This window comes from Polypterus senegalus, chromosome 6 (assembly GCF_016835505.1).
Source record: "Polypterus senegalus isolate Bchr_013 chromosome 6, ASM1683550v1, whole genome shotgun sequence".
NCBI classification, from domain to species: domain Eukaryota; kingdom Metazoa; phylum Chordata; class Cladistia; order Polypteriformes; family Polypteridae; genus Polypterus; species Polypterus senegalus.
In genome coordinates, this window is record NC_053159.1 from 111,294,288 (window position 1) to 111,320,422 (window position 26,135).

General features: G+C 40.8%; 1 protein-coding gene across 2 annotated transcripts in view; it reads left to right on the forward strand.

Annotated features, from left to right (window-relative positions):
* The window catches only part of atp2a3 (ATPase sarcoplasmic/endoplasmic reticulum Ca2+ transporting 3), a 352,313-nt gene that overhangs the window by 299,725 nt on the left and 26,453 nt on the right, over positions 1 to 26,135 (forward strand). Inside the window, exon 21 of one of the 2 annotated variants that reach the window (XM_039756779.1) lies at positions 1,633 to 2,494. The exons of the other annotated variant lie outside the window; for it this stretch is intronic. Coding sequence (XP_039612713.1) covers positions 1,633 to 1,679 — 47 coding nt within the window. The 3' untranslated portion in view covers positions 1,680 to 2,494. Of the gene's footprint in view, positions 1 to 1,632; positions 2,495 to 26,135 lie in introns of those variants that run through there. 2 annotated transcript variants of the gene reach the window in all.

The window sequence follows — 26,135 nt, forward strand, 5'->3', positions numbered from 1 at the left end:
GATTTTGTATTAATTTTCTAATTACATTTTTTAATGTTAAATGCAATTACTCGCAATTAATTCCATATATTTATGTGATTAATTTTTTTAATCGATTCCCAGCCCTAATATCTATATCTATAAGCAATTGGATCATGGCGTTGATAAATGGCTTGGTAGGTTCAAATGTTGGGTCAGAGTCAGCCTCTGGCATAAAGGCTCTGTTTATTAGCAACTTCACGACACTGCCTACCTTGCTGCCAAGGTTGAATGAATGTGTCTAGAAAATGAATAAGTAAATTAAGTAAGTAATAAATAGACATAGGCATGGACAAAATAATGCAAAGAACATATTGGAAAAGAGTTAAACTTTGAAATAACTAAATCACAATCACAAAGGTATGGATGGCACAGTGGTGCAATGGTAGTGCTGCTGCTTTGCAGTAAGGAGACCAGGGTTCGTGTCCTTAGCCCTGCCTGTGTGGAGTTTGCATGTCCTTTCTCGTGTCTGTGGTGGTTTCCTTTAGGTACTCTTATTTCCTCCCACTGTCCAAAGACATCCAGTTTAGGTGAACTGGGGATGCTAAGTTGGCCCTGGTGTGTGTGTGTGTGTGTGTGTGTGTGTTCACTATAAGATGGAGTGGCTTTTATTCCTGCCTTACACCCTATGCTGGCTGGAAAGGCTCCATCTCGAACCCCCACGATCCTGTTCTGGTTTAAGCAGGTTAGACAATGACAAAGGTAATTCATATTAGGTTGATTGCCCGTTAAGAGGGTGTAGCAGCAACTGTGTAAAGAACGTCTGATGATTTATGATTTTTCAAAGGAACATGAAGCAACTAACAAGATGCTAAATTGGTCATAAAACTACAAAATAACTGTATTTGGTGTATCATGGAGAACTGTCTCATAAAGGACAGTGCATGCCAAACATGGACAAATAAATGAAAGCTCACCAACAGTGATGGATGGCTACTACACTGGCTAGCTGAACCAGCTGCTCTGCGCCCAATTCTCAGCACAAACTGTTTGTCATAAGTTCTCCAAAGCAGGAATGTATGGTAGGGCAGCTTTTGGAAACTTCTTGTGTCCAAGGCCAATGCACAAAAATGCATCATCTAGTGTACCTCTGTGTAGTGGTCTGATGAGCCATCATTCACACATCAAGCATAAGGCAGAATCCAAACCATTACAGGACCCCTTCATGCACACATCCACAATCATATGGAGCCATTTTAGAACTGGGAATTAGCCTAAAGCACTAATAACTAAGTAGTGAATTCGAAATAATAGAACAGTATGCCACAGCTTCTCAGAATCTGGTAGCCATTATAGAGCTAAACTGCTTCATCACCTGCTCCCCATCCGGCCAATCTGCAAATGCCCCATCTGCCATACTGGTGAGACGGGCCATTTCTTACACATCTCATTCTCAGTTTTAAAGGGCTGACTTTGCCACAGACATGCTTTCCCATTCAGCTCCTACTTTCTCAAGCGGTTGTAATGATGATACTGATTATGTTTCTTCTGTCTTCAGTGCATGCCCATTTAATGAGGCCTGGGGTGTGTTGCTTTTCCCACGGATGCACACTGCATTTCTTTTGACCGTGTCTGTTCACTGCTCCTTTTTATTCTGTGTTTCTTTCTGTGTAGAAGAAGAAGATAAGAAGTACATCCGGAGGAGGCAGCTGAAGTTCTGACCATGTGAACCATTACTTGATAATAAAGCTGACGTCTTGCTTGATCGACCACCCGTAACAGCCAGCAAGACCTGCATGCATTAGATCATGCATCGATGGATAACAGACGGACTGCACAATTTACTGATGACTTGTAGCTTTTTTTTCTGTACATATTAGTGCAATAACTGGACCAGAGTGTAGACAAGAGTGAGGGCCGAGAGCGAGAGGCTGTGCATTGGGAGACAGACTCACTAACAGAAAATCCATTTTTTTTGGGCCAACATCATGGAGCACAGAAATTTCAGATGGGAGATTACAGGACAGGGAAAGAGGCCGTAATGAGTTAGATAGAAATCTGCCTAAAAAATCATGTCTGCCTTCAGTGTGGCTCGCTCTGCTTTGGTTTGGTTCCCTCGGCTGCTGGCGGGGGACTGAAAACTCGTCTTCTTGCCTCTCTTTGTGTTCCAGTTGCAAGTTTGTTCAAAATCTTTTTGAAGAAAACGAAGTGAAATATATTATGGGGAGCTGTGGGAATACCTGCTTACTTAAATGTGGCATTGCGGGGGGGATAAAAAAAAAAAAAACAACAAAAAGAAGCTTATTAACCCTCCAGTGATCTCTTGCAAGATGGTCTGGCTTCAGTTTTGGAATCTGTGTCCTTCCTAAGTTTTTTCCAGACAATGTTTGCCATTCCTGCTGTGACCTATGTATGCCAATGGTTAAAACTTGATCCTGACATTTTATTGTTTAATACACTTTGACCTGTAAAAGGATGTTATTATTAAAGGGAACTTTATAAAGGGCTGAACATGCACAAGCCTGTTGCCATGCTACCATTTGTATTCATTGTTAATGGACCACAGTCAACAGAGCACTTTCTTTTCACGTGGTTGCCTAAAAAGATTGTGGCCTTTTTTTTTTTTTTATTTGTTTTTGGTGCTTTCAGATTCCACAAGGCATGACACTTTGGTGACGTTGTGCCTCTCCGTTAATATCAGTTTGTCCCAGTAAACTCAAGATGAGAAGCACATCACCAAAAGGAATGTAAAAACCCAGCTTTGGAAGAAGGTTTTTGTTTCATTTTGGTTCAGAATGGCAGCTGTAGCTTGCATGTCGATTGCCTGACTTGGCGTTTCAGGAGAGCAGGCAATGCACAAGCAGTAGACATGGTGAGCGTTAATTATTGTTCAACCATACGGCCAAAGATGCTGATTTGTTTGCATGCACGTCCTAGGCAAAAGTCACTAATAATGGAGAATCATTTCTGTTGACAGCCTCATTTTGGTCTTCAGGATAATATAAACTCAAAAAAATTTTGGTCCAAAACCTTGAGCAGAAACATACATAGAGGTTTTAAAATGTAATCTAAGGAGAATAGAGTGACTGTAAACTGGTAACCTTACTAGTTATGAGTGCCATCTAGGAGCGGGCGAGTCCTCCGCTCAGGTCCCCAGCCTGGTGACTGTCTGGTGAGTCCTTCTACAGGTCCTCCGGCTCCCTAACACATCCCAAAGATCTACAGGTTTTATTTCATTAAGCATCAGAAGTTACAAAAATTATTATTTTTATTTAAACATTGCAGACAGACGTGCCTGGTTTGGGTAAATCCAAGAACTCAGATTGTTGTTACAGAAGGATACATTTCACCATGAAGTCTGCTGTTTCTTTTTGTTCGCTTTGCTTTGCTTACACAATGCAGTACCTCTTTCAGCCACATGATGCCAGCATAATTCCACAAAAATCCGTTCCGGTTTCAGGATCAGTGAAACATAAAACTTAAACTTTTATATAGTAAAACAAATTTTATCATTTTTTTTTTTTTTGCCTGAAAACATTAAACGGATGCATATTTTTACATGATAAAGATGGTCAAAGGGAAAATTATTAAATGCTTTTAAAGGTTTCCATTTTTGAATGGGAATGCTATTTTTAAAGTGATAAGAGTTCGAATGTTATGTTAATTGGAGCTGTTTAACTGTTTTTTAGTCATGTCTTGCCATTCCAATGTTTGGACAATTGAATGTTATAACGAGTTGTAATCGTTGTCATCGCTTCGGCTCAGATCTTTTATTCTCTACTTTCATTAACATTCCAAGACTTAATGTTTGTAAAAAAAAACAGCCAATTAGATTCACCCACACGCAAGCTGAATCAGATTTCATGCGTCAAGCCAGGCCATTTCAATGGTGTTGTCCCAAGAGGGAAATACAGCTTTGCCCTCCTCCTCATTTCCTGAGTTTTGTAAATTGGCTACTTTTTAAAGAACGGTTTTTACAGATCTTAAAGAGTTTACAGATCTTTACGACTAGGGTGTTGTACCGTGTTAGCCATTATGAATGTAGAGAAAAGCCAAGCAAGTGACACCTTTTGTTGGCTAACTAAAAAGATTACAGTATGCAAGCTTTCAAGGCAAGTTCTTCAGGCAAGATGTATATTTGCTTGCATATTGTAATCTTTTTAGTTAGCCAATAAAAGGTGTCACTTGCTTGGCTTTTCTCTACAGATTGTTACCAGTAATGCAAATATTCAGTCTTTTCCTGGGCAAGGTTGAATGGTCCTGACAGTTTCTGACAGGCCCCAACCACTCACACCTTAAATTGGATTATATGGATATATTATTTATTACATTGGATAGATAGGAAGGCAATATAAATTAAGATTTTTTTTTTTTTTCAAATAAAATGATCATATTGGTCTTTACCATTTGCTAGTTTAGGGGAAACAAGAAAAATATTCATTCTTTAATATCTTTATAATAGCTGATTGGCCGGCATGTGGGCAGTTAGTACAAGTTGACTATAAAATACAGGAAGCATTTTAGAAAATGAAAGTTCTGTATATATTAAACAAAATATCAGCAATTTTGTATATAAAGTATACAAGAAAGTGAAACATTTTTTTCTTTAATTTCATAAATGTCTAGGTGAGCACTAGTCATAGTCTGGCATCAAAGTTTCTCCAAATGCTGTGATGACTGCTGCCAGTTCAGCCATTCTCAGCGTGGCGTACTCCCTGGCTTTTCTCAGAGTAGATGATGTTTTTCAGATCGAGAGATTCAGTCGTGTTAATTCCTGAACGCCACATGCACTTTGTGTCAAAATCAACAGTAAATCGTTTCACTGATTGGCTTGTGCACATATGCAGCTTCTGGTGAGTGACATCTCCTAATTCAGATTGTGCCTCTACATTTACATGTGGCAATTAGGAATTTATGAAGTATTTATTATACATATTGAAGAAATTGAGAGATGTAGGCTAATAAAAGCATCCCAGTAAACGAAGTAAGAGCCAGTTATAAAAACTCATTGAAATCCTTCTTGAATTTTTTTTTTTAAATAAGAAATGCTGTATAATGTAAAAAGGTGGAATGCTCACAAATAATCTCCTGCAGCTGGATTACAGACTTTCAGGCATTTCCAACCTGATTAAAAAAACAAAACTGTTTGTGTAATTACAAACAAATCTCCGTCAGTATGTGAAGCCAAGTATAGTTTTGCTATCTTCTGAAAATGCCGTAATTAGCCACCTCGATATAAACGGTCAGCTTTGTGGATCACAGAGAAAAAGACTTTGGATGAATTGAGCGTTTCTGTGTAATTAATCTTGCTGTCTGATTGCATTTTTTCCTCCATTACAGTAAATGACTGCAAACTGCTCTTGTTCTCTTCTGCTGAATTCCTCTAATTCATCCTCTAGGGTCACCGGCCTTGTGGGAATGTATAGCTTTGATATTTACTACTGATCTGCTCAACTGTACAGAAAAAAGAAATTGCATGGAACACTTGGACTGTAAGATACAGTATCATATTTAAGTTTTTTTTGGTTTTTTTTTGTTTTTTAAATGTTTGCTTGGGGGGAAAAAATCTTTTGTCAAGGTCAATGATCTCTCAAAGGAATATTTACAAATTTAATTGTATTGAAAAACACAGATTTGGAGATTTTCATTCTAGAATAGAAGGGTTATTGTTTTTTTCGTTACTTTTTACTGGTTATTGGGAATGTGTGGCTTTTAAAATAAATAAATAAATAAATAAATATTCACATGCTGGGGCTGACCTCTTTTAAAATGTCCCTGTTCGTTGCTTATGTGCTTGATATGCCCACTATCAGAAAATTAATAAGTAAATAAAGCCATACAGTTAATTATGCAGTTTAATGAAATGTGATGGCGAGTTCCACAGCGAATACAGATTGTGTTGCGCCCACATTTAGACTAACATACTCAACGTCACTTTCCTTCATCCACTTATTATGCTGGACATAATCATTTAGTGGGATATTTGAAAATGAGGGCAGCCGAGTGGCAGGATGGTTAGCACTGCTGTGTTAGCTTCAGGGATCTCCCATGGCTTTGTTCTCAGCCCAGCCCAGCCCATCCCTGGCGTGCGAGGAGGTCGCCTAGTCTTACCCTGTTCACGTGGCTTTTCTTCAGGTACTCTGATTTCCTCCCACATCCCAGAAACATGCAAGTCTGATTACTTGTCAGCTGTAAATCGGCTCTGTTTTAGGTCATTTTTGGATGGGTTTCTGAGTTTCTGGTGTCCCATCACAATCCTGTATTGGACAAAGCAGGTTAAGAAAATGGCTGGAAAAATAAATGGTTTTATACAGATATATAAAATAAAATGCCACTTTGGTTTGTGTGGATTTGTGTGTATATGTACAGTGTCATGTATGTGTATATTTACACAAACATATATACATGAAAGTCATTCGCAAACACAAATGTATTATTTAATTATAGATTTTTCGGTTTGTTGCCATTTACTTGTGTGCCTGATTTATGCATATAGTATATAGAAATGCATTATGGGCCAACAAGTTGCATCAGTGTGTATATCCAATTAATTTGGTAACTTTTTGATATACATGGCCACCAGAAACAGTTCTGTCTATTGTCCTGTTAATTTTGTCATTTGGGCTCAAAACATTTTATAAAATGCATTACAAAAATAAAGATGATCTTGTTATTTATTTAAATTTCTCACCCTCTATGTCTGATTTTCTGACTAATGATATTACACAGTTTGTCTCACCCTGAACTGCCCTCCTGCTGCCATAATCACTTGTTGTGTGTGTGGAAGGTAAGGCAGAAGATGGCTACTTTTCAGACACCATTTATATGAAGTGAAGCACAATGAGCCACCGCCGCCCAGTGACCTGCTCAGTTCTGGTCACAGTGCGCCTTACTGCTTGTTGCTTCAGTCTGGAATGGTGGGATGGCACTGACTGCTTTTCTATCATTTTAGCACACCAGAAAACACACCATCTGAAAACTGTAACATTAACACATTTTATGTAAAAGAAAGTAAAAAGGTGTAAAATAGTTTGGAAGAGAGGAAAGTATGGACATTGAACAGTTAAACGGAAAAACATTTGATGCCCCCACTTTGAAAAGGTTTGATATCTGCAGGAATACTCTGGGAAACTCTTAAGGCCTTCTTAAGAAGACAGATTATCTCATATCTTTCCCACAGAAATAAATCCAAAGCCAAGAAAATAGCAGAGATAAAAACCGAAATTACTAAAATAGATGAAGAACACGCCAGACTACCAAGCGAGACTCTACATAGGAGGAGGCAGGCTGTACATTCAGAATTAAACCTCTTGACAACTAAAGAAACTGAACAACTAATCTACAAATCCAGACATCATTACTATGAACATGAAGAGAAAGCTAATAAGCTTTTAGCTCACAAAACACAAATTCACAAGCAAGAAGTGCACAACGCAATCTTGGTAATCACTAACACAAACGGAGATAAAATCGTTGAACACAAAAATATAATGCACACTTTAAGAGACTGCTATAAATCCCTATATACTACTGAGTTTAAAGAAGACAATACACTATCTAATGCATTTCTGAATACATTACAGATACCACAAATAAACGCTTTTAGTTTGGAGGAACTTGATAAACCTCTGGAGTTATCAGAATTACTAGATGCTATAAAGTCACTCCAAGGCGGGAAAGCAGCAGGCCCTGATGGCTACCCTGCAGAATTTTACAAGAAATTCACTGCTCAGCTAGCTCCCCTCCTATTAGCAACATTTACAGAAGCCAGAGATAACCAATCTCTTCCTCAAACCTTTCGCCAAGCACTAATCACTGTCTTTCCAAAATAAAATAAAGACTTATTACAATGTGCATCATACAGACCAATTTCACTTCTGAATAACGTTAAAATACTCTCTAAAATCATAGCCAGAAGGATGGAGAAAATGCTCCCCTCGGTAATATCACAAGACCAAACTGGATTTATTAGTGGCCGACACTTATATTCAAATCTTCGACGCCTGTTTAATGTAATATACAGTAGTGTGAAAAACTATTTGCCCCCTTCCTGATTTCTTATTCTTTTGCATGTTTGTCACAAAAAATGTTTCTGATCATCAAACACATTCAACCATTGGTCAAATATAACACAAGTAAACACAAAATGCAGTTTTTAATATAATGATTTTTATTAATTAGGCAGAAAATAAATCCAAACCTACATGGCCCTGTGTGAAAAAGTAATTGCCCCCTGAACCTAATAACTGGTTGGGCCACCCTTAGCAGCAATAACTGCAATCAAGTGTTTGCGATAACTTGCAATGAGTCTTTTACAGCGCTCTGGAGGAATTTTGGCCCACTCATCTTTGCAGAATTGTTGTAATTCAGCTTTATTTGAGGGTTTTCTAGCATGAACCGCCTTTTTAAGGTCATGCCATAGCATCTCAATTGGATTCAGGTCAGGACTTTGACTAGGCCACTCCAAAGTCTTCATTTTGTTTTTCTTCAGCCATTCAGAGGTGGATTTGCTGGTGTGTTTTGGGTCATTGTCCTGTTGCAGCACCCAAGATCGCTTCAGCTTGAGTTGACGAACAGATGGCCGGACATTCTCCTTCAGGATTTTTTGGTAGACAGTAGAATTCATGGTTCCATCTATCACAGCAAGCCTTCCAGGTCCTGAAGCAGCAAAACAACCCCAGACCATCACACTACCACCACCATATTTTACTGTTGGTATGATGTTCTTTTTCTGAAATGCTGTGTTCCTTTTACACCAGATGTAACGGGACATTTGCCTTCCAAAAAGTTCAACTTTTGTCTCATCAGTCCACAAGGTATTTTCCCAAAAATCATTGAGATGTTGCTTAGCAAAATTGAGACGAGCCCTAATGTTCTTTTTGCTTAACAGTGGTTTGCGTCTTGGAAATCTGCCATGCAGGCCGTTTTTGCCCAGTCTCTTTCTTATGGTGGAGTCGTGAACACTGACCTTAATTAAAGCAAGTGAGGCCTGCAGTTCTTTAGACGTTGTCCTGGGGTCTTTTGTGACCTCTCGGATGAGTCGTCTCTGCACTCTTGGGGTAATTTTGGTCGTCCGGCCACTCCTGGGAAGGTTCACCACTGTTCCATGTTTTTGCCATTTGTGGATAATGGCTCTCACTGTGGTTCGCTGGAGTCCCAAAGCTTTAGAAATGGCTTTATAACCTTTACCAGACTGACAGATCTCAATTACTTCTGTTCTCATTTGTTCCTGAATTTCTTTGGATCTTGGCATGATGTCTAGCTTTTGAGGTGCTTTTGGTCCACTTCTCTGTGTCAGGCAGCTCCTATTTAAGTGATTTCTTGATTGAAACAGGTGTGGCAGTAATCAGGCCTGGGGTGGCTACGGAAATTGAACTCAGGTGTGATACACCACAGATAGGTTATTTTTTAACAAGGGGGCAATTACTTTTTCACACAGGGCCATATAGGTTTGGATTTTTTTTCTCCCTAAATAATAAAAACCATCATTTAAAAACTGCATTTTGTGTTTACTTGTGTTATATTTGACTAATGGTTAAATGTGTTTGATGATCAGAAACATTTTGTGTGACAAACATGCAAAAGAATAAGAAATCAGGAAGGGGGCAAATAGTTTTTCACACCACTGTACTCACCAACTAAATCAAACACCCCAGAAATATTATTATCATTGGATGCAGAAAAAACATTCAACATGATTGAATGGAAATACCTTTTTACTACATTGGAGAAGTTTGGGTTTGGCGCGAACATTTGTGCATGGATTCAATTACTGTATACTAACCCAGAAGCTTCAGTTTGCATCAACAACATTTGCTCAGACTACTTCAAACTAGAACGTGGCGCTAGACAAGGATGCCCCTTGTCACCGCTGCTGTTTGCAATTGCCATTGAACCACTGGCAATACATTGTCGAAATACTGATCAGATAAAGGGGATTAGCAGAGAAGGACTGGAAAAGAAAATCTCATTATATGCAGATGATATGGTATTGTATATATCGGACTCAGAAAATCCTGTGCCTGCAGTCTTAACAGCACTCGCAGAATTTCAAAAGCTCTCTGGTCTCAGAATTAATCTGAATAAAAGTGTGCTCTTTCCAGTGAATTCTCAAGCATATAATATTAGATTAGATACCCTACCTTTTATCATTGCAGAACAGTTTAAATACCTCGGGGTAAACATCACAAGTAAACATAAAGCTCTTTATCAACAAAATTTCGCCGTCTGCATGGAAAAAATTAAACAAGACTTGCATAGATGGTCAAGCCTTCATCTCACACTAGCTGGAAGAATTAACACTATTAAGATGAATATTCTTCCTAAGCTCCTTTCTTTATTACTTTTCCTTAGAATTATGGGGTTAGCTTTTGTGCGATTCTGTCCATCTCTTGCCACATTGTGTGTGGCTACACTGTTGGTGTCTGTTGTAGGTTGTCATTATCGTGACTTGTAATGAAGATGACTGTGCAATAAACCTAATGTCCAAGCTTATAGATATTATCTCAAACAAACTTCCTTTAAATAGGAAAACAATTTTTTTTTAACTTGCCAGGACACTTTGCTCTAGTTTTATAACAAATATTTTTGATATTTTTGTTTATTTTATTGATACCTGATTTTTGCTCCTTCCATTTTAGACCTTAGCTAGCTTGTTTGACTATTCTGTTGTTTCTTCTTGTTTGCTATTCCATTTCTTGCTCCTTTTTCTATCTTAAGAACACTAACACAGAAGATTCCTACATGATTTACCAACTGAAAGTAATATATCAAGCCCCAAACCCCAGAGTTCAAATCCAGTTATTTTTGTATTTAATAACGTGTACATTTAGCAGGCTTCTTCTCATGATACCCCAACACTGGAAAATACAGCATGGCAATTCTTTCAGTCCTCTTCCTGTTCCTTCCATTATCCTCCACTCTACCCAGACGAGTATTTTCCATCTCCTCTCCCGACTCTGACTGTCTGGACTAAGTGGAAGGCTCTCTTTTAACACCCAACCCAGAAGTACTTCCACTGTTCAGTCTGTTGCCTCTGGAAAGCACATCTGGGTCAGGCAGGACCACACTGATCCTTGTGCAGTCAGTATCTGGCAGCTCCTCATGGCACTCTACACAGAACTCGACAGGAAGATGGACCATAACTCCCATGCTGCCCTACAGGCATCCATTGTCGAGCTCACCAGGCAGGATGCTGTCACTCAGTGTGCGGGTGACACTGCCCATAGCAGGCAGTCACCCAATGTGCCATATTCTTAGACTCAAAACTGGGAAAGGGACTGCTAGCCATCCTGGTTGAGCTACTTCCCCATCCATGGTGTCCTTCCAAATCCACTTCCTAGCACGGATGGGGAATATTGAACCTCTCTTTCTGTGCATCCTACACACTGGCTGCCTGTCTAGGCAAGGGAGCAGAGTCCATTGCCACTGGGGCACCAGTCCATCCGTCACATACGTCAAACTGCATTGAGTAATATTCTGGTGTGCGTTCACTGCTGAAAGATTTAAACATCATTCATCTGCCTACTTTATTATTCTTGTGCTGCTGATAAGCCACCATCTAACAGATGCTAAGAAGCTTACACAGTAGCTGTCTTAAAAGGGTATTTCATTTTAATCTGTATGGTAGAAGTAAGTTATGATCCTCTGTTTTTCTGATAAAATTTTGCTGACATTGATTTTTTATGACTTTATGATAGAATGTTTTTTTATGTTGTTTATTGTTCCTGCCTTATGGCTTTATTGTTGTCACAGGGTGTGGCCAGTGACATCCGGGAGCCTGCCCTCTGTCTTAGGATATTCAACAGTCTGTCAGCAGATGGCTACACTTGAGCTTCTGCATGTGGTCTTTTGGAAATAATAACTGAGTATGACTGAATGTGTGTGAGTGGACTCTGTGCCAAGGCAGTGTTGAATGCTGTTTTGACGGGCTCTCTCCATACAGCTCACACTTTTGAACCGGATTGAGTGAGCTTGACAATGGATAGATGAATCTGTTTTTGTAGGTGGCACAGCTCACCTAGAGTTCCTCACACTTCTGTGTGCAATTTGCACTTTCACCTCAAGTTCATGTAGATTTTTGTCCAAACACTCTGGAATCTCCCCCCATCAGAAAAAAAAACACTTGGGTAGGCAGAACAGAATTGTAAGAGTGAATGTGGGTTTGTGTGGCTCAGCTTCCATTGCAGTGACAAGGCCCAGCCATGCTGTCATTATCTGGTGCAGAGTGACGCTCTACTGAAAGAAGCGAGTCCAGAAAATGAATATATGGGATTTTATACTGGAAAATGGAACACTTTAGCAATGAAGGAAGCAGCAGGAGCGCACAATTCAGACAGTCAGGTGTGGCAGACAATAGAAGGTGAACATCAAAAAAATCCAGCATAGGAAGAGGGGTGGTCTCGGTGGCCTTGCACAGAATTGACAGCCAGGTGTTACTAGAAGTTTGTCAAAAACCGGGAGATCTCCTTACCATGAGCATGGAAGCGGATGTCTTCAAAATGACCAGAGAAGACCACATGCTGGAGTAGAGCATCTCTGGTGCCACTTCTCAGAGGCCAGACCAGGCTTTCCAGCAGGGGTAAGAATTAAGAAATGCACTGCAATCAAAACTTGTCAACCAAGTCAAGTTGGGGAGCATGCACTGGTACAGTGTGGTTCCGCACCCACTACATGACAAAACAACTCGGGATCCCAGTTAGCAACCCCCCAGGCAGACGCACAGTCCAGTCCCAACCTCAGAAATGACCCTCTATCTGCTGCAGTCAGGTGTTACGTGGGTGACCCCTTGGCCTGGTCCAGCTCTCGGGTCCCTAACAATGAGGATATTATGAGCTGGATCACCCTCGGGGAAACGTGCCACATGGCCGTAGTGCCGTAACTGACGCTCCCTCACAGTGCAGGTAATGTGCCTCATTCGGGACTCCATGAGCAAGGACCTTCATCCTTTTGCATAGATAACGGGAGCGCCACACACCTCTTTCCACCAACCTCACGACCCCCCATGCTCTCCCAATCTGTCTACTGACTTCATAGGAAGAGTCACCAGAGACATGAATGTCACTGCCAAGGTAAGTAAACCTCTCGACAAGGTCGACACTATCTCCGCAAATAGACACACTGCTGATGGCTGTACCCAAGAAGTCATTAAAGGCCTGGATCTTGGTTTTTATCTGGGACACTCACAAGCCCAGACACTCAGACTCCTCACTCAGTCTCTCGAGCGCCCCGATCAGAGCCTCCATTGATTCTGTGAACATCACAGCATCGTCAGCAAAGTCAAGAACCGTGAATCTTTCTTCACCAACAGATGCCCCACAGCTGCTGGACCCCATGACCCTGCCAAACACCCAGTCCATACAAGCATTGAATAGAGTAGGAACAAAAACACACCCCAAAATCAACTGGGAAAAACACAGAGGCTCTGCCTGCACTCTGCACAGCAGTCACAGTACCAGTATACATGATATCCAGCAATCTCAAAAGGATTCCACAAACCCTCAGTATGTCCCACAGGGCAGCTCAATCAACTGAGTTGAACGCTTTACGAAATTCTGCAAAGGCTGAAAAGAAACTGCTGATATTCGCGTTTGCGGTCCATGAGAACCCTCAGTTCCAGGATGCGGTCAATGGTAGACTTCTTAGGCATACAACCAGACTGTTCTGGTCATTAGTAGGTGAGCAAGTGATCACAGATCCTATTGAGGATGACCCTAGCAAGGACCTTACCTGGCATGGAGAGCAGTGTTATCCTGCTGTAGTTGCTGCAGTCCAGGCGATCACCCTTCCCTTTCCAGATAGGGACGACAAGTCCCGTTTTCCAATCAGTTGGGATGATGCCAGTCTCCCAAATGGAAGCAAAGATTACTTGCAATGCCAGGAGGACAGCCTTACCACCAGCCTGGAGAAGTTCACCCCGGATACAACAGATCCCTGTAGCCTTCCCTACCCTCAGCTGGTTCACCACCTGTGCAATCTCAGTGAGACTGAGTGGTTCACAGCTAATTGGAGGATCAGCCTCAAGAACCCTGGACCCAGAGATATCCAACGTCCTAGCTGGAGGATCAGCTTTGAACAACTGCTCAAAGTAGCCAGCCCAGCAGGTCACAACTGCAGTGTCATCCGTAAGGACCATTCCATCAGCTGCCCTGACAGTGACTCTCCGAGGAACAGATTTAGATGTGCGTAATGCTTCGATCCCTCTATAAGCAGGACGAGGGTTGCTAGACCTCAGATGATGTGTCACTTGCTCACAGATTCCTCTAACAAACGCCTCCTTATCTACCCTCAGAGTCCTTGCAGCCATCCTTCTCAGTTCCCAGTACAGACCAGAGTTGCCATTGAGCCGTGCACTGCGACTCCTCTCAATGATATCCAGGGTGCCCTGCGAGATGAAACATCTGCTTCTGGGAACACCGGTAACAGCAACATCAACCCTGCAAATAAAATAAAACTGCATTAGCAAATCAATCGTAACAAAAATGGGTCTGTTCAGAAGGGATGCTCTTCTTGTAAGATACACTTACAAAATGAATAGTATTGCTTCTCTGATAGTACGTGCTGTCATCCGCCATGCAATGTGGAGTCAGTAGGTTGACACCCTCTTAGGGTGTTTGGAAGCCACATAAACACTGCTGAGTATCGCCCACAGAGAAGTTCAGCCAGTTCAGCCTTACTTTTCATAATACATTTAATACTACAGCTAGCATACAAAGTCCATTGCAAAGGAAATTACAATATTTAAATTCAAACTAAAAGTAGATCTTCAGAAAGCAAAAATTATGTGATTGAACTGTTAATGGATCAATATTTATTCTAACTTTACCTTTTGGAATCATCCTTCATCGATTAAACATCGTTTTATGTAGCATTTCTGTCATCGCACGCAACACATGGCACATTTAGTGAATTATCATGTAGTCATTTATTGCGTATTTTACTGCATACAAACTTCAATTCCTTTACTCAAGAGTTTTAGATTAGATTAGATAAGTAAATATGGCTGGCACCTCCATATCAATCAGATATAAACCAGTAGCCCTCACATCATTGAGACCTTTGAGAGGCTGGTCCTGGATTATACGAGTCCTCTTGTGGTAGACCACCTGAATCCACTGCAGTCTGCCTGTTGGACAAAGATTGGAGTGATGAATGCAACTATCTATCTGCTCCACAAAGCTTATTTTCACTTAGACAAAGCTGGCAGCACTGTGAGGATTATGGTTTTTGATTTCTCCTGTGCTATTGATACCATCCAGCCATCCCTGTTATGGTGTAAACTCAGAGATATGCTGGTGGATGAGCCTATGGTGTCCTGGATAATGGACTATCTGTTGGGCAGATCACAGTTTATGAGACTCAAGGACTGTGACTCTGATATGGATGTGTGCAACAGTGGAGCAGCACAAGGAACAGTCCCATCTCCTTTTCTCTTCAATCTGCACACCTCAGACTACAAATATAACACCAGGTCATGTCACTTGCAGAAATTCTCAGATGATTCTGCGTTTATGAGGTGTTTTAAAAAAGGGCAGAGACATTATAGCAGTCCATTGGAGAAGTTGTCTGCATCTTAACATCAGCCAAACCAAGGAACTGGTTATTGACTTTTGTTGCACCAAAGAGTCTTTATGTCCTGTCTTGGTTCAGGGTGTGGACGTAGAGGTGGTGTACTCCTACAGGTACGTGGGGGTCCACATCAATGACATGCTGAACTGGTTCCCTAACACAGTGGAACTATATAAAGAAAGGTAAAGCAGTTAGGACACTGCATTCTGTTAATGGGGGGAGTTACATCCTTTAAATCTTCTACAACTCTGTGATGATCTTGTACAATGTGGTGTGGTGTCCCACCTAATCAACAAGCTGATTGTGTAAAGCCATTAAATCTTGATTTCCTTATAGTAAGGCTTAATGACTTATCAAGTAAATTGTATTTAACCCATTTTAAGTAATTTTGGCAAGTAAATCTTAATATCCTCAATGGCAAATTTTTATTTTTCCAAACAAAGTGGTTGCTTTTATGTACAGGTATTTATTTTTCTTATCGGCAACAAACCAACTATTAATCAGCAGATATGGCGGCTTCTGGTTATTACTGGTTATTTTTGCTGGATTTTGCATTGTTAACTCAATGGCTCTGTGACTTATGCAAGATTCTTTTGCTCTGCTGAAACAATATTTGAGGGACCCTCCCAGCATTAGGATTCTCGGAATATAGCAGCTGTTTTTCTCCTTTGTTCATGAAATTTGTGGTTTTTCACTGTTTGTTCTCATTGGCCATTGACATACTTCTCAAAATGTCTGATCCCCGCGGCTCCCACCCTTTTGCTTTATTTGCAAACAATAGCGTAGTGTCAGCACTTTTACCTTATTTGTTTGGGAATGAATGGACAGTTTTGTTGTCACATTCTGTGGCTACATTGCTGACTAAAATAGTAGCAAGGTATTTTACAGCATCTCAGCTAAGTATGAATTGCTTTTGTTAAATACACTTAAAATACATACAGGGTGGTCCAGATCTAATTATGCAGGTCCAGATCGTCTGGATGACTTTGATTTATGCGGGGACGATTCCAGTTCGTCGCGAAGACGATTCTTCATGTCGTCAGTTCGCACAATTCTCAATGGTCCGGGATTTTTTGGGTGATTTTCTATGTAATAAACTTAATAAGTTATACCGTAATGAAAATTGCCTAATTAGATCTGGATCACCCTATACATACATACATACATGCTGAAAGGTGCACCCTACTAAATCCAGCAAAACTGTTGCCAACAGCTGAAGACGGTGAACCTCATGACTGAAATTTGTTGGTTTCACATTGCATGACTCCTCAACCTGACCTTAAAGATGTTGCCTTGGAAAGTCCTGACTTAGTGTTGTTCCTAGTTGGCCTGCTCACTGCTTGTCCAAAGGTCATTCATTATCCTCTGGTTATGCTGTAGGTTCATTGTTTGAGAGCATCAATCACCTCCACTGAATGAACTGGTGGCTCTAACACGTGCTGCATGTATCTTAGCTAAATCTCAATCTGTCGCTGTTTACACAGATTTGGGATATATGTTTTGATTGGTTTGTGATTTCATAGCATTGTTGTAGGCTTCAGGTTCCCTTACTTTTGTGGGAACTCTGATAAAGCATTGGCCACTTTTCAAGAAAAACAGCAGGAGGCAGGGTCCCCTTTGAGGGATGAGTGCAATCAAAGAACAGACCTTTTGGAGTGTTGAACCCAATCAAAGCGCTCACTGACTAAGAAAGCTTAGTTGTCATTTGTCAACATTCCCTTCTCCATTTTGAATATTTTCTGTGACACGCCAGGCCAAAATATGCTCATCTTCAGGTGGATGTCCTGATCTGAAGTGCGGGAGGTATGGCTGCTGGTACAACCTAATCATTTCACTTGCACCTTGCTATAATTTCCATCATGATGCAATCTCATGAATAGTAAGTGTTTATTTTGTGCAGCACAAACCCCCAGGTCTCAGGTTTGGGTCCTAACAATTATAACATTTACTTAGATTTTAAAAAAGCTTTGGTACAGTCCCACCCCAAAGATTAATTCTGAAGCTAGAAGCTCTAGGCAACCAAGAAAACTGGACTAGTTGGTTAACCAGCAGGAGACAAAGAGTACAGGTAAGAGGAGACTTCTCTACATAGAGTGAAGTCATCAGTGGAGTTCCTCAGGGGTCTGTCCTTGGGCATTTCTTTTTCTGATTTATATTAATGACATTGATTCTGATACAGTTAGTGAATTTGTGAAATTCACAGATGAAACTAAAATTGGAAAGATTGCAGACACTGAGCAGGCAGCAAAAACAATTTGGAAAGACCTAGACAAGCTCCAGAACTGGGCATCCATCCATCCATCCATTATCCAACCCGCTATATCCTAACTACAGAGTCACGGGGGGTCTGCTGGAGTCAATCCCAGCCAACACAGGGCGCAATGCAGGAAACAAACCCCGGGCAGGGTGCCAGCCCACCGCAGGGAAAATGTAGTTTTATGTAAAAAAGTGCAAAGTGCTACACGTGGGCAAAAGATACATCAATTATTAATACAAGATAGTAGACTCTGTCATCCAGGAAGCAACTTTTGAAAAGGATTTAGGGTTTATGTTGATGCAACATTTCATCAACTAAGCAAAGAACAGAGGCAGCGACAAATGCAAATATAATGTTAGGTTATTTCATAAAAACTGCTGAATTTAAGTCAAGGGATGTTATATCCAGACTCTGTAATGCACCAGTAAGACCGCATGTGGAGTATTGTGTGCAGTTCTGGTCACCTCACTACTAGAAAGACATAGCAGCACTTGCAGCTGTGCAGAGGAGAACAACCAGGTGCATCCTAGGCCTTAAGGACATGTCCTACTCTAACTGACTCGAACAATTAAACCTGTTTAGTCTTGAGAGGAGACTGTGGGGAACTAATCCCGGTCTTTAAAATCCTCAAAGACAACATTCTTTCAGATTAAGGGTGAATTGTGCACTTGAGGAAATCAGTGGAAATTAAGAGGATGTGCATTTAAAACTGAAGCTGGGAAGCACTTCTTTATGCAAAGAGTTGTGGGAATCTGGAACAAACTACCGAGACATGTAGTTGAGGCAGAAACCCTAACAATCTTTTAGACGTAACTGGATGAGATATTGGGACAGCTTAGCTATTAGCTCAACAAATGGGCTTGATGGACTGAATGGTCTCCTCTTGTTTGTTAGATTTCTTATGGTTCTAATAGGGAGAATGAAAGGCAGTCCTCTTAGACAATCAATGACTCCTCTTGCTGTTCAGGCTCTTGATTACTGAGGTTCAGTTCACTCTGTTTGCTTAGGCCCTGTTACACACACTAACCCACACATGGCCAGATTAGAAACTTAAATTACAGGCTCTGGACATGTAGGAGGAAAACTGAACAACTTAGATGAAATGCTAGTGTACTTTATATATACATTCATGGTCTGTTGTTTTAAATTATACCACTTGTAAGGGACGGCTAGAAGTTTATCCCAACCGGGACACCCCAGTAATGGAAATATGGGGGAAGGCAGCTTATCAAGGACACTGCCTACCCCAAGACGACAGATGGCAGCTTCACTGGACTGTAGCGGTGCACTGGATGCCCGCAGGGCAATATGGGACTTGGAGTTCAGCAGCACAGACCTGCTGGGTACCATGGGTGCCGCCAAGGAATGCTGTTTGAAGTTTGTGGGAAAACAAATTCTCACCCTAGCCAGGAAGTACTAATGGACTATGACAAAGGAAGCCTTGAAGTACTTCTGGACTGATTGAAAACCTGCATTCTCCTGCTGACCCGGAAGTGCTATTAAGTCACGTGGGAGGAAGAACAGAAGCACTTCCAGGTCAAGGACTATATAAAGGACTGATGGGAACCCAGCAAGCGAGCCGGAGTTGGGAGGTAGTAGGATAGAGCTTGCTGGGAGGTGTGGAGGAGAGATTTCTGTGATATATAGTATTGTTATATTTGTTACTTGCCTGTTTATGGTGGTGGAGGTGCTTTTGGGCACTATTACAAGAAGAAAGAACATAAAAGACCTTCTTGGTGCTTTCACCCTGTGTCAACGTCTCTCTGTTGGGTCTAATGGGGCAACAGTGACTCCTGGTGTTCACACACTGTTACCACTCTGTGGGTGACATGAAAGCATGAATTATGAAGTAGCTTACCCCCATGACAGTAAACGTGAAACTGAAAAAGTCACAGAGGGAAGCGACTGACTGGGTCTCTTGGAACAATAAGATGGCAGTCACTCATGTAAAAGCATTTATAAAAATATTCAATAGGTTTGTTGATCATAGGGTGGCGCAGTGTTTTTTTCTGCTGTTCCATCTCTCAGGAGACCTGGCCAAGCCACTCTCTATTGCATTTGAAGTCTACATGCTCCACCAGATATTTGCTTGGGTTTTCTTTAGGCAGTCCCAAAGAAATGCAAGTTAGGCTGACTAGTAAAGGAAAACTGTCACTTCTTAGGTGTTTGTGTCTTTGTGTGTGTTAGACCACTATCCTATTAAGGGTTGGCTCCTGCCTTTCATTCAGTGCTACCAGAAAAGGCTTCTGTTCCTTCAACCTTGTAAAGGAGTAAATGGATTCAGAAAATGTACAGTACATGTGCAATAGTTAAGCCCCTAGCACGCACTATACATGCTGACTTTAGCCATATATATCACAGAGATATCCACTAATTCCAAAGAATTACCCAGGACAGGGAACATGGATCTGAAGTTGTTGAGAGGTTATTTTGGAAAAGTTGTTACTTCTTCCTAAATGAAATGTTGTGGTGTGCTTAGTACCGACTGCTCATTGTTAGCTGTGTTCATTGCTTGAAGCAGCCAAGATGACTTAATCCAAGTGAATTTTTCTGTGCTGACTTTCACTTCAGTGCATGCACAAGTATAATGCATTCGCTTAAATAAAGTTCACTCTACATGAATACACACTTTGAGGCGTGATGTGAGATGTAATGTGATTGATGTAAATTAGCACACACACAATTAGTCACAACTTTAAAGCCACCTGCCTAATATTGTGTAGGTACTTCTCGTGCCACCAAAATGGCTCTGATCTGTTGACGCACTTATTGTACAAGACTTCTGAAGGTGTCCTGTGGTGACTGGCACCAAAATGTTAGCAGCAGTCCTGTAAGGTGTGATGTGGGGTCTCCATGGATCAGACTTGTTTTTCCAGCGCATCCCAAAAATGCTCATTTGTTGCCATGAAGGGTTGTACATGTCAGACTAACATCCACATGAATGCCAGAACCCAAAGTTTCCCAGCAGAACATTGCCTAGAACATCACACTGCCTCCATTGGCTTACCTTTTTCCCCATAGTGCATCTTGCTGCCATCTCATCCCCAGGTAAATGACATATATACACCAAGCCGACCACATGATCTAAAAAAATGTGATTCCTTAGACCAGTCCACTTTCTTCTATCGCTCCATGGTTCAGCTCTGCTAATCACATGTCCATTATAGGCACTTTATGGCAGTGGACAGTGGTCAGCATGGGCACTCTGACCAGTCTGCATCTACACAGCCCCATAAGAAGCAGGCCGTGATACACTGTATGTTCTAACACCTTTCTCTCATGGCTGGCATTAAGTTATATCAGCAATTTGTTCTACAGTATCCCTTCTGTGGGATCAGACTGGCTGGGCTAGCTTTCATTCCTCACACACATCAATGACCGTTGGTTGTCCATGGCCCTGTCACCCTTTTACCAGTTGTCTGCCCTTAGAAAATTTTGGTAGTTACCAGGAACACCACATAAGACCATCCATTTTGAGATGCTCTGACCCAGTCATCTAGCCATCACAGTTTGGCCCTTGTTGAAGGTGCTCAGATCCTCACGCTTGCCCATTTTTCCTCTTCCCATACATCACATTCAAGAACTAAATGTTCACTTGCTACCTAATGTATCCCACCGCTGGACAGGTGGCCTTGTAACAAGATAATCAGCTTTAATGTTGGGGCTGATGGGTGCAGAACGTGTGTAACATCTGATTGATACAAAGGTAAAGACATATGTACTCACTGACCCTGTAAAACTGTTGCATAAAGACCCAGATAATGAAAGCAAAATCAATTTAAAAAAGCAAGATTGTTCAGAGGAGAACTGTGTGGAATTCCGGTGCTGCTCAGATTCATACCCTCGACAGGACAGTGATTTGTTTATTATTTTGATGAGAATTCCAGGAACACACCCAGCCTTGGCCCAATTTGCACCATTCACACACTGAGACACTAATTAACAGCAAATCAAATAAATAACTATGTGATATATTGAATGAAAAGGAAACAACTAATAAACAGGTAACTCACCCCTTCCCCTAGGGCAGCAGTTCTCAAACTTTCATATTTCGCGACCCCCGCCCCCCTCCTTTTTTTACCTGGAATAATGCTGTGCCCCCTGCATAAAACAGATGAGAATAATCCATGATACAACTAACAAAGGTATGATACTCGGCGGTGTCACGGTATCCTATCATTTGTACTTCCATAAGATTTGCATGTGTTCGGCTAACTTCGATGAAATATTTGTAATTTATTTTTTTTAAAGGGCTTTAATAACTGTTAAAATGCCTTGTGTGGTTTTTCGTAGTAATTCTAATCCCAAAAACAAAGAATAAATTATTATTATTATAAAGAAATTATTAAATATGTTTTAATTTTTAAAAACTTGTAAACGAGGACACCGATGAAGTCAATCTGCCCAAGATGAATGTATTTTCGTCCGACAAATATTGTACTGCTGTTAGTTGTATCATGAAAATAACCCAATACGTAGTAAATTATTTAACTCAATTTGGCAATATTGGCTACGCTGTCAATGTGGTGCAGTCACGCCGCATTATCCCCTGATCTACTGTTACCCGAATGTTCGCAACAGATACCAATACATCTCGAACGTTCTGGATTGAAACTACGCGACTATAAAAGTAGCAGCAGTGGCGCCGCTTGTCAGTTAGTCATTAGATCTATGCCTTAGAAATGTTTTATTTTAATTTTAGTTATAATGCATTCATTGTGATTATATGCTTGCAAATTTAAATTTGAAATAAAAACGTAAAAAATTTATTTTGATGTCTTGTTCATTTATTCGATGCCCCACTTTTACAGCTTCAGCTGGGCGCACCCCACAGTTTGAGAACCGCTGCCCTACGGCAATAACAAATACTAATAATAAACACCGAACAATAAATACTCACGACTCAAGTCCTTAACACGGTCCCAACGCAGCAGTAACGGAAGAAGTAGCATAGAGTAAAATGATGATCCCGGGAACAGCTTTTCATAAGTAATGTAATAAACAGTCCTGCCAGTAGTCCTGATGTGGTGAGGGGCGATGAGATTTGGGGAGTTTAAACACAATGACCAATCTAACACTACTCACATGACGCACAGGCACAAGACAGTCCATACATCCTTACAGGTTCATGATCCAGGGTATAAATGATATTCCACAGGGCTTACTGCAGATGAGACGAATGGGTGAACACAAACACAGACAGCCAGCTCCATTTGCTGCTTAGCCTGCTTCCCTTTTAAATCCTCACCATGTCATCTTTCTCCACCAAGTTTTGCACAGATTCCCCATTTGTACAAGGAAGCACCTTAGACTGTGTTTTCTTCCAAAATTTAGCTTATGCTCCAATCATGGGGTATCAGTGGGTACTGTTAGTGTATAAAACATATTAAAAATGATCGATGCATCTGAATAATAAAATATATATGGTACATGAACAAATAATATTTCACAAGCAGGTTATATGCGCAAATCCCCAAATCATAGTGATGCACTGAATATTATTAATACTTGTTTTGCATGGTTACTGCTGTACTGTTTATGTTAATGACACCTGTGGCTAGTCAGCAACACGACATGTCAGAAAGAACGCTGTTATAAAAGATGGCGGTGCACCTGACGAGCAGCAGCAGACAAGTGCAGTGTTTGACCACAAAAACACCAATCAGGATGCAAATAATTATTTTACACTTAGCTTGATCCAAGGATCTTTCAAATCCAAACTAATGGCTGCTGCTTAAAGAGATTTTTTTTCCTGGTTTGGTCAAATCATGTTTGACACAGGAAAGCATAAAATAAGAAAATGAAAAACAGTAAAACCATTTCTGTTGCACCTTTTACCAATCCTGAAAGATGCTAACAGTCAGATTTCCACCATACGTTCGCTGGTTGTTCACTGCTTTTTCACTGCCACTTACACACACTCTTTTCTCTGCTTCTCTTAACTTACGCGTGGCTCGCTCCCTTACTTCAAAGTTCCAAATGTGAAAGAAAATTGAACTGCCTGCAATCTACTAAGGGTTAAAAGCTGACTAAGCTATTTTGTTATAATGGCAGATTATTCATACAGGCGTCTGTCATTAGACAGGGTGCAGTAAGCTGATGTACAGTAGGACAACTTCTTCTTTAGGAACGCGTCTGTTAGAAACAGGAAAGATGATCTTTAGCGCCCCATCTGACACGTACACAAAACAGAAACGGTTGGCCAATTTGCGCAATATAAGATGAAATTCTTAGGTAAATGATATTACGCTTTTTGAGAAGTGAGGGGGCTACTCCCACACAAGACATTGTAAAAGAAACATACAAACCGTTGTGCCCATTTGTGAAAATTCTCAGGCTGCTCCCTGACTTATACCTCATTCCCCAGAGTCTCTTATGATTCATTCATTTAGATTAATAGCAGCAGATCATGCATTATATTACTGTGCATCAAGTTGGCCGAGGGTATGAGTTTGGCGGAGTTTCCCAGTCTGCTGCCTCCTCCAGCTGTGTTTGTGCGAGTCCCTCACCTGGTGCGTCCACACATGGAAGGGGACAGCATAGGTGCTGCAGGCCTGTGCGGAACCTGCTACTGTTCTCAGGGCTGTCAAAACCTTCAGCAATTTCTTTAAATTTGTTGTGGAATTTAATGATTCGTCATCATCTTCCTTGTATTCAAATTCTGTCCAGACCAATTTTGGGTTTTTTTTTCTTTTTTTTTCAAAATATATCAAAAGGTTTGCTTTACTTCAGAGATCTCTGGATTGTATTTATTGTATTTGGTTGTCAGCCTGCACACTACTTTACTAAAGTCAGATCATGTCATTTTTTTATCTTGAAAAACACACCAAAAAAATGTAACCACTTGAAGCTCACTGAGGCAGGTGAAGTATTGCAGATTCCAGGATCGGGAGAATTACCTGTGGGGAAGGAGAGAGTCTACAGAGCCAACCAATCCCAAGATGCCTGAAATACACACAATTCTCAGTCACTGACACCTGACATTGCTTCTCGCTATACATGATAGTCTTTCTAGGATTATTTAAACTAGGTATGTTTTTCCTATTTGAAAAGGTCATGTGCTTACATATTTGTTTTCAATCGTTTTATATTCAAGCTAGTAAAATAGATCCACCCTTTGTTCAAATAGTCTGTGGACAAGAATTACCTGTCTGGCCTTAATAGAGAAGGCAACACAATTTTCTTTTACTTTTCCAAAAATAAATGAATAACGAGTACATGTATCTTATAATGACCAAAAATGGATGTTGTTTACATTCAGTATAAAATGAAAAACAAAATAGTTGCCACATGAAGTGAGTGGCCGCTGTTAATCAGGCTCTGGTTCTGCAGCATTCATGGAGCTCCTTAGCTCAGGTCGACTCTTGCTCAAGTGGCAGCTCCTTCCAGGAGGTCACCCTTTTAAAGCCCAGGGACTAGAAGGGTCATACTCAGTTGCCCTCACTGGCCAGTTTCTCAGCACTATGGAGGAAGAAAATGGCAAGACAGCAGCAATGCCCCCTCTCAGCTTGGTGAGGTATTGCATACAGTGGTGTGAAAAACTATTTGCCCCCTTCCTGATTTTTTATTCTTTTGAATGTTTGTCACACAAAATGTTTCTGATCATCAAACACATTTAACCATTAGTCAAATATAACACAAGGAAACACAAAATGCAGTTTTTAAATGATGGTTTTTATTATTTACGGAGAAAAAAAATCCTAACCTACATGGCCCTGTGTGAAAAGTAATTGCCCCTGAACCTAATAACTGGTTGGGCCACCCTTAGCAGCAATAACTGCAATCAAGCGTTTGCGATAACTTGCAATGAGTCTTTTACAGCGCCCTGGAGGAATTTTGGCCCACTCATCTTTGCAGAATTGTTGTAATTCAGCTTTATTTGAGGGTTTTCTAGCATGAACCGCCTTTTTAAGGTCATGCCATAGCATCTCAATTGGATTCAGGTCAGGACTTTGACTAGGCCACTCCAAAGTCTTCATTTTGTTTTTCTTCAGCCATTCAGAGGTGGATTTGCTGGTGTGTTTTGGGTCATTGTCCTGTTGCAGCACCCAAGATCGCTTCAGCTTGAGTTGACGAACAGATGGCCGGACATTCTCCTTCAGGATTTTTTGGTAGACAGTAGAATTCATGGTTCCATCTATCACAGCAAGCCTTCCAGGTCCTGAAGCAGCAAAACAACCCCACACCATCACACTACCACCACCATATTTTACTGTTGGTATGATGTTCTTTTTCTGAAATGCTGTGTTCCTTTTACGCCAGATGTAACGGACATTTGCCTTCCAAAAAGTTCAGCTTTTGTCTCATCAGTCCACAAGGTATTTTCCCAAAAGTCTTGGCAATCATTGAGATG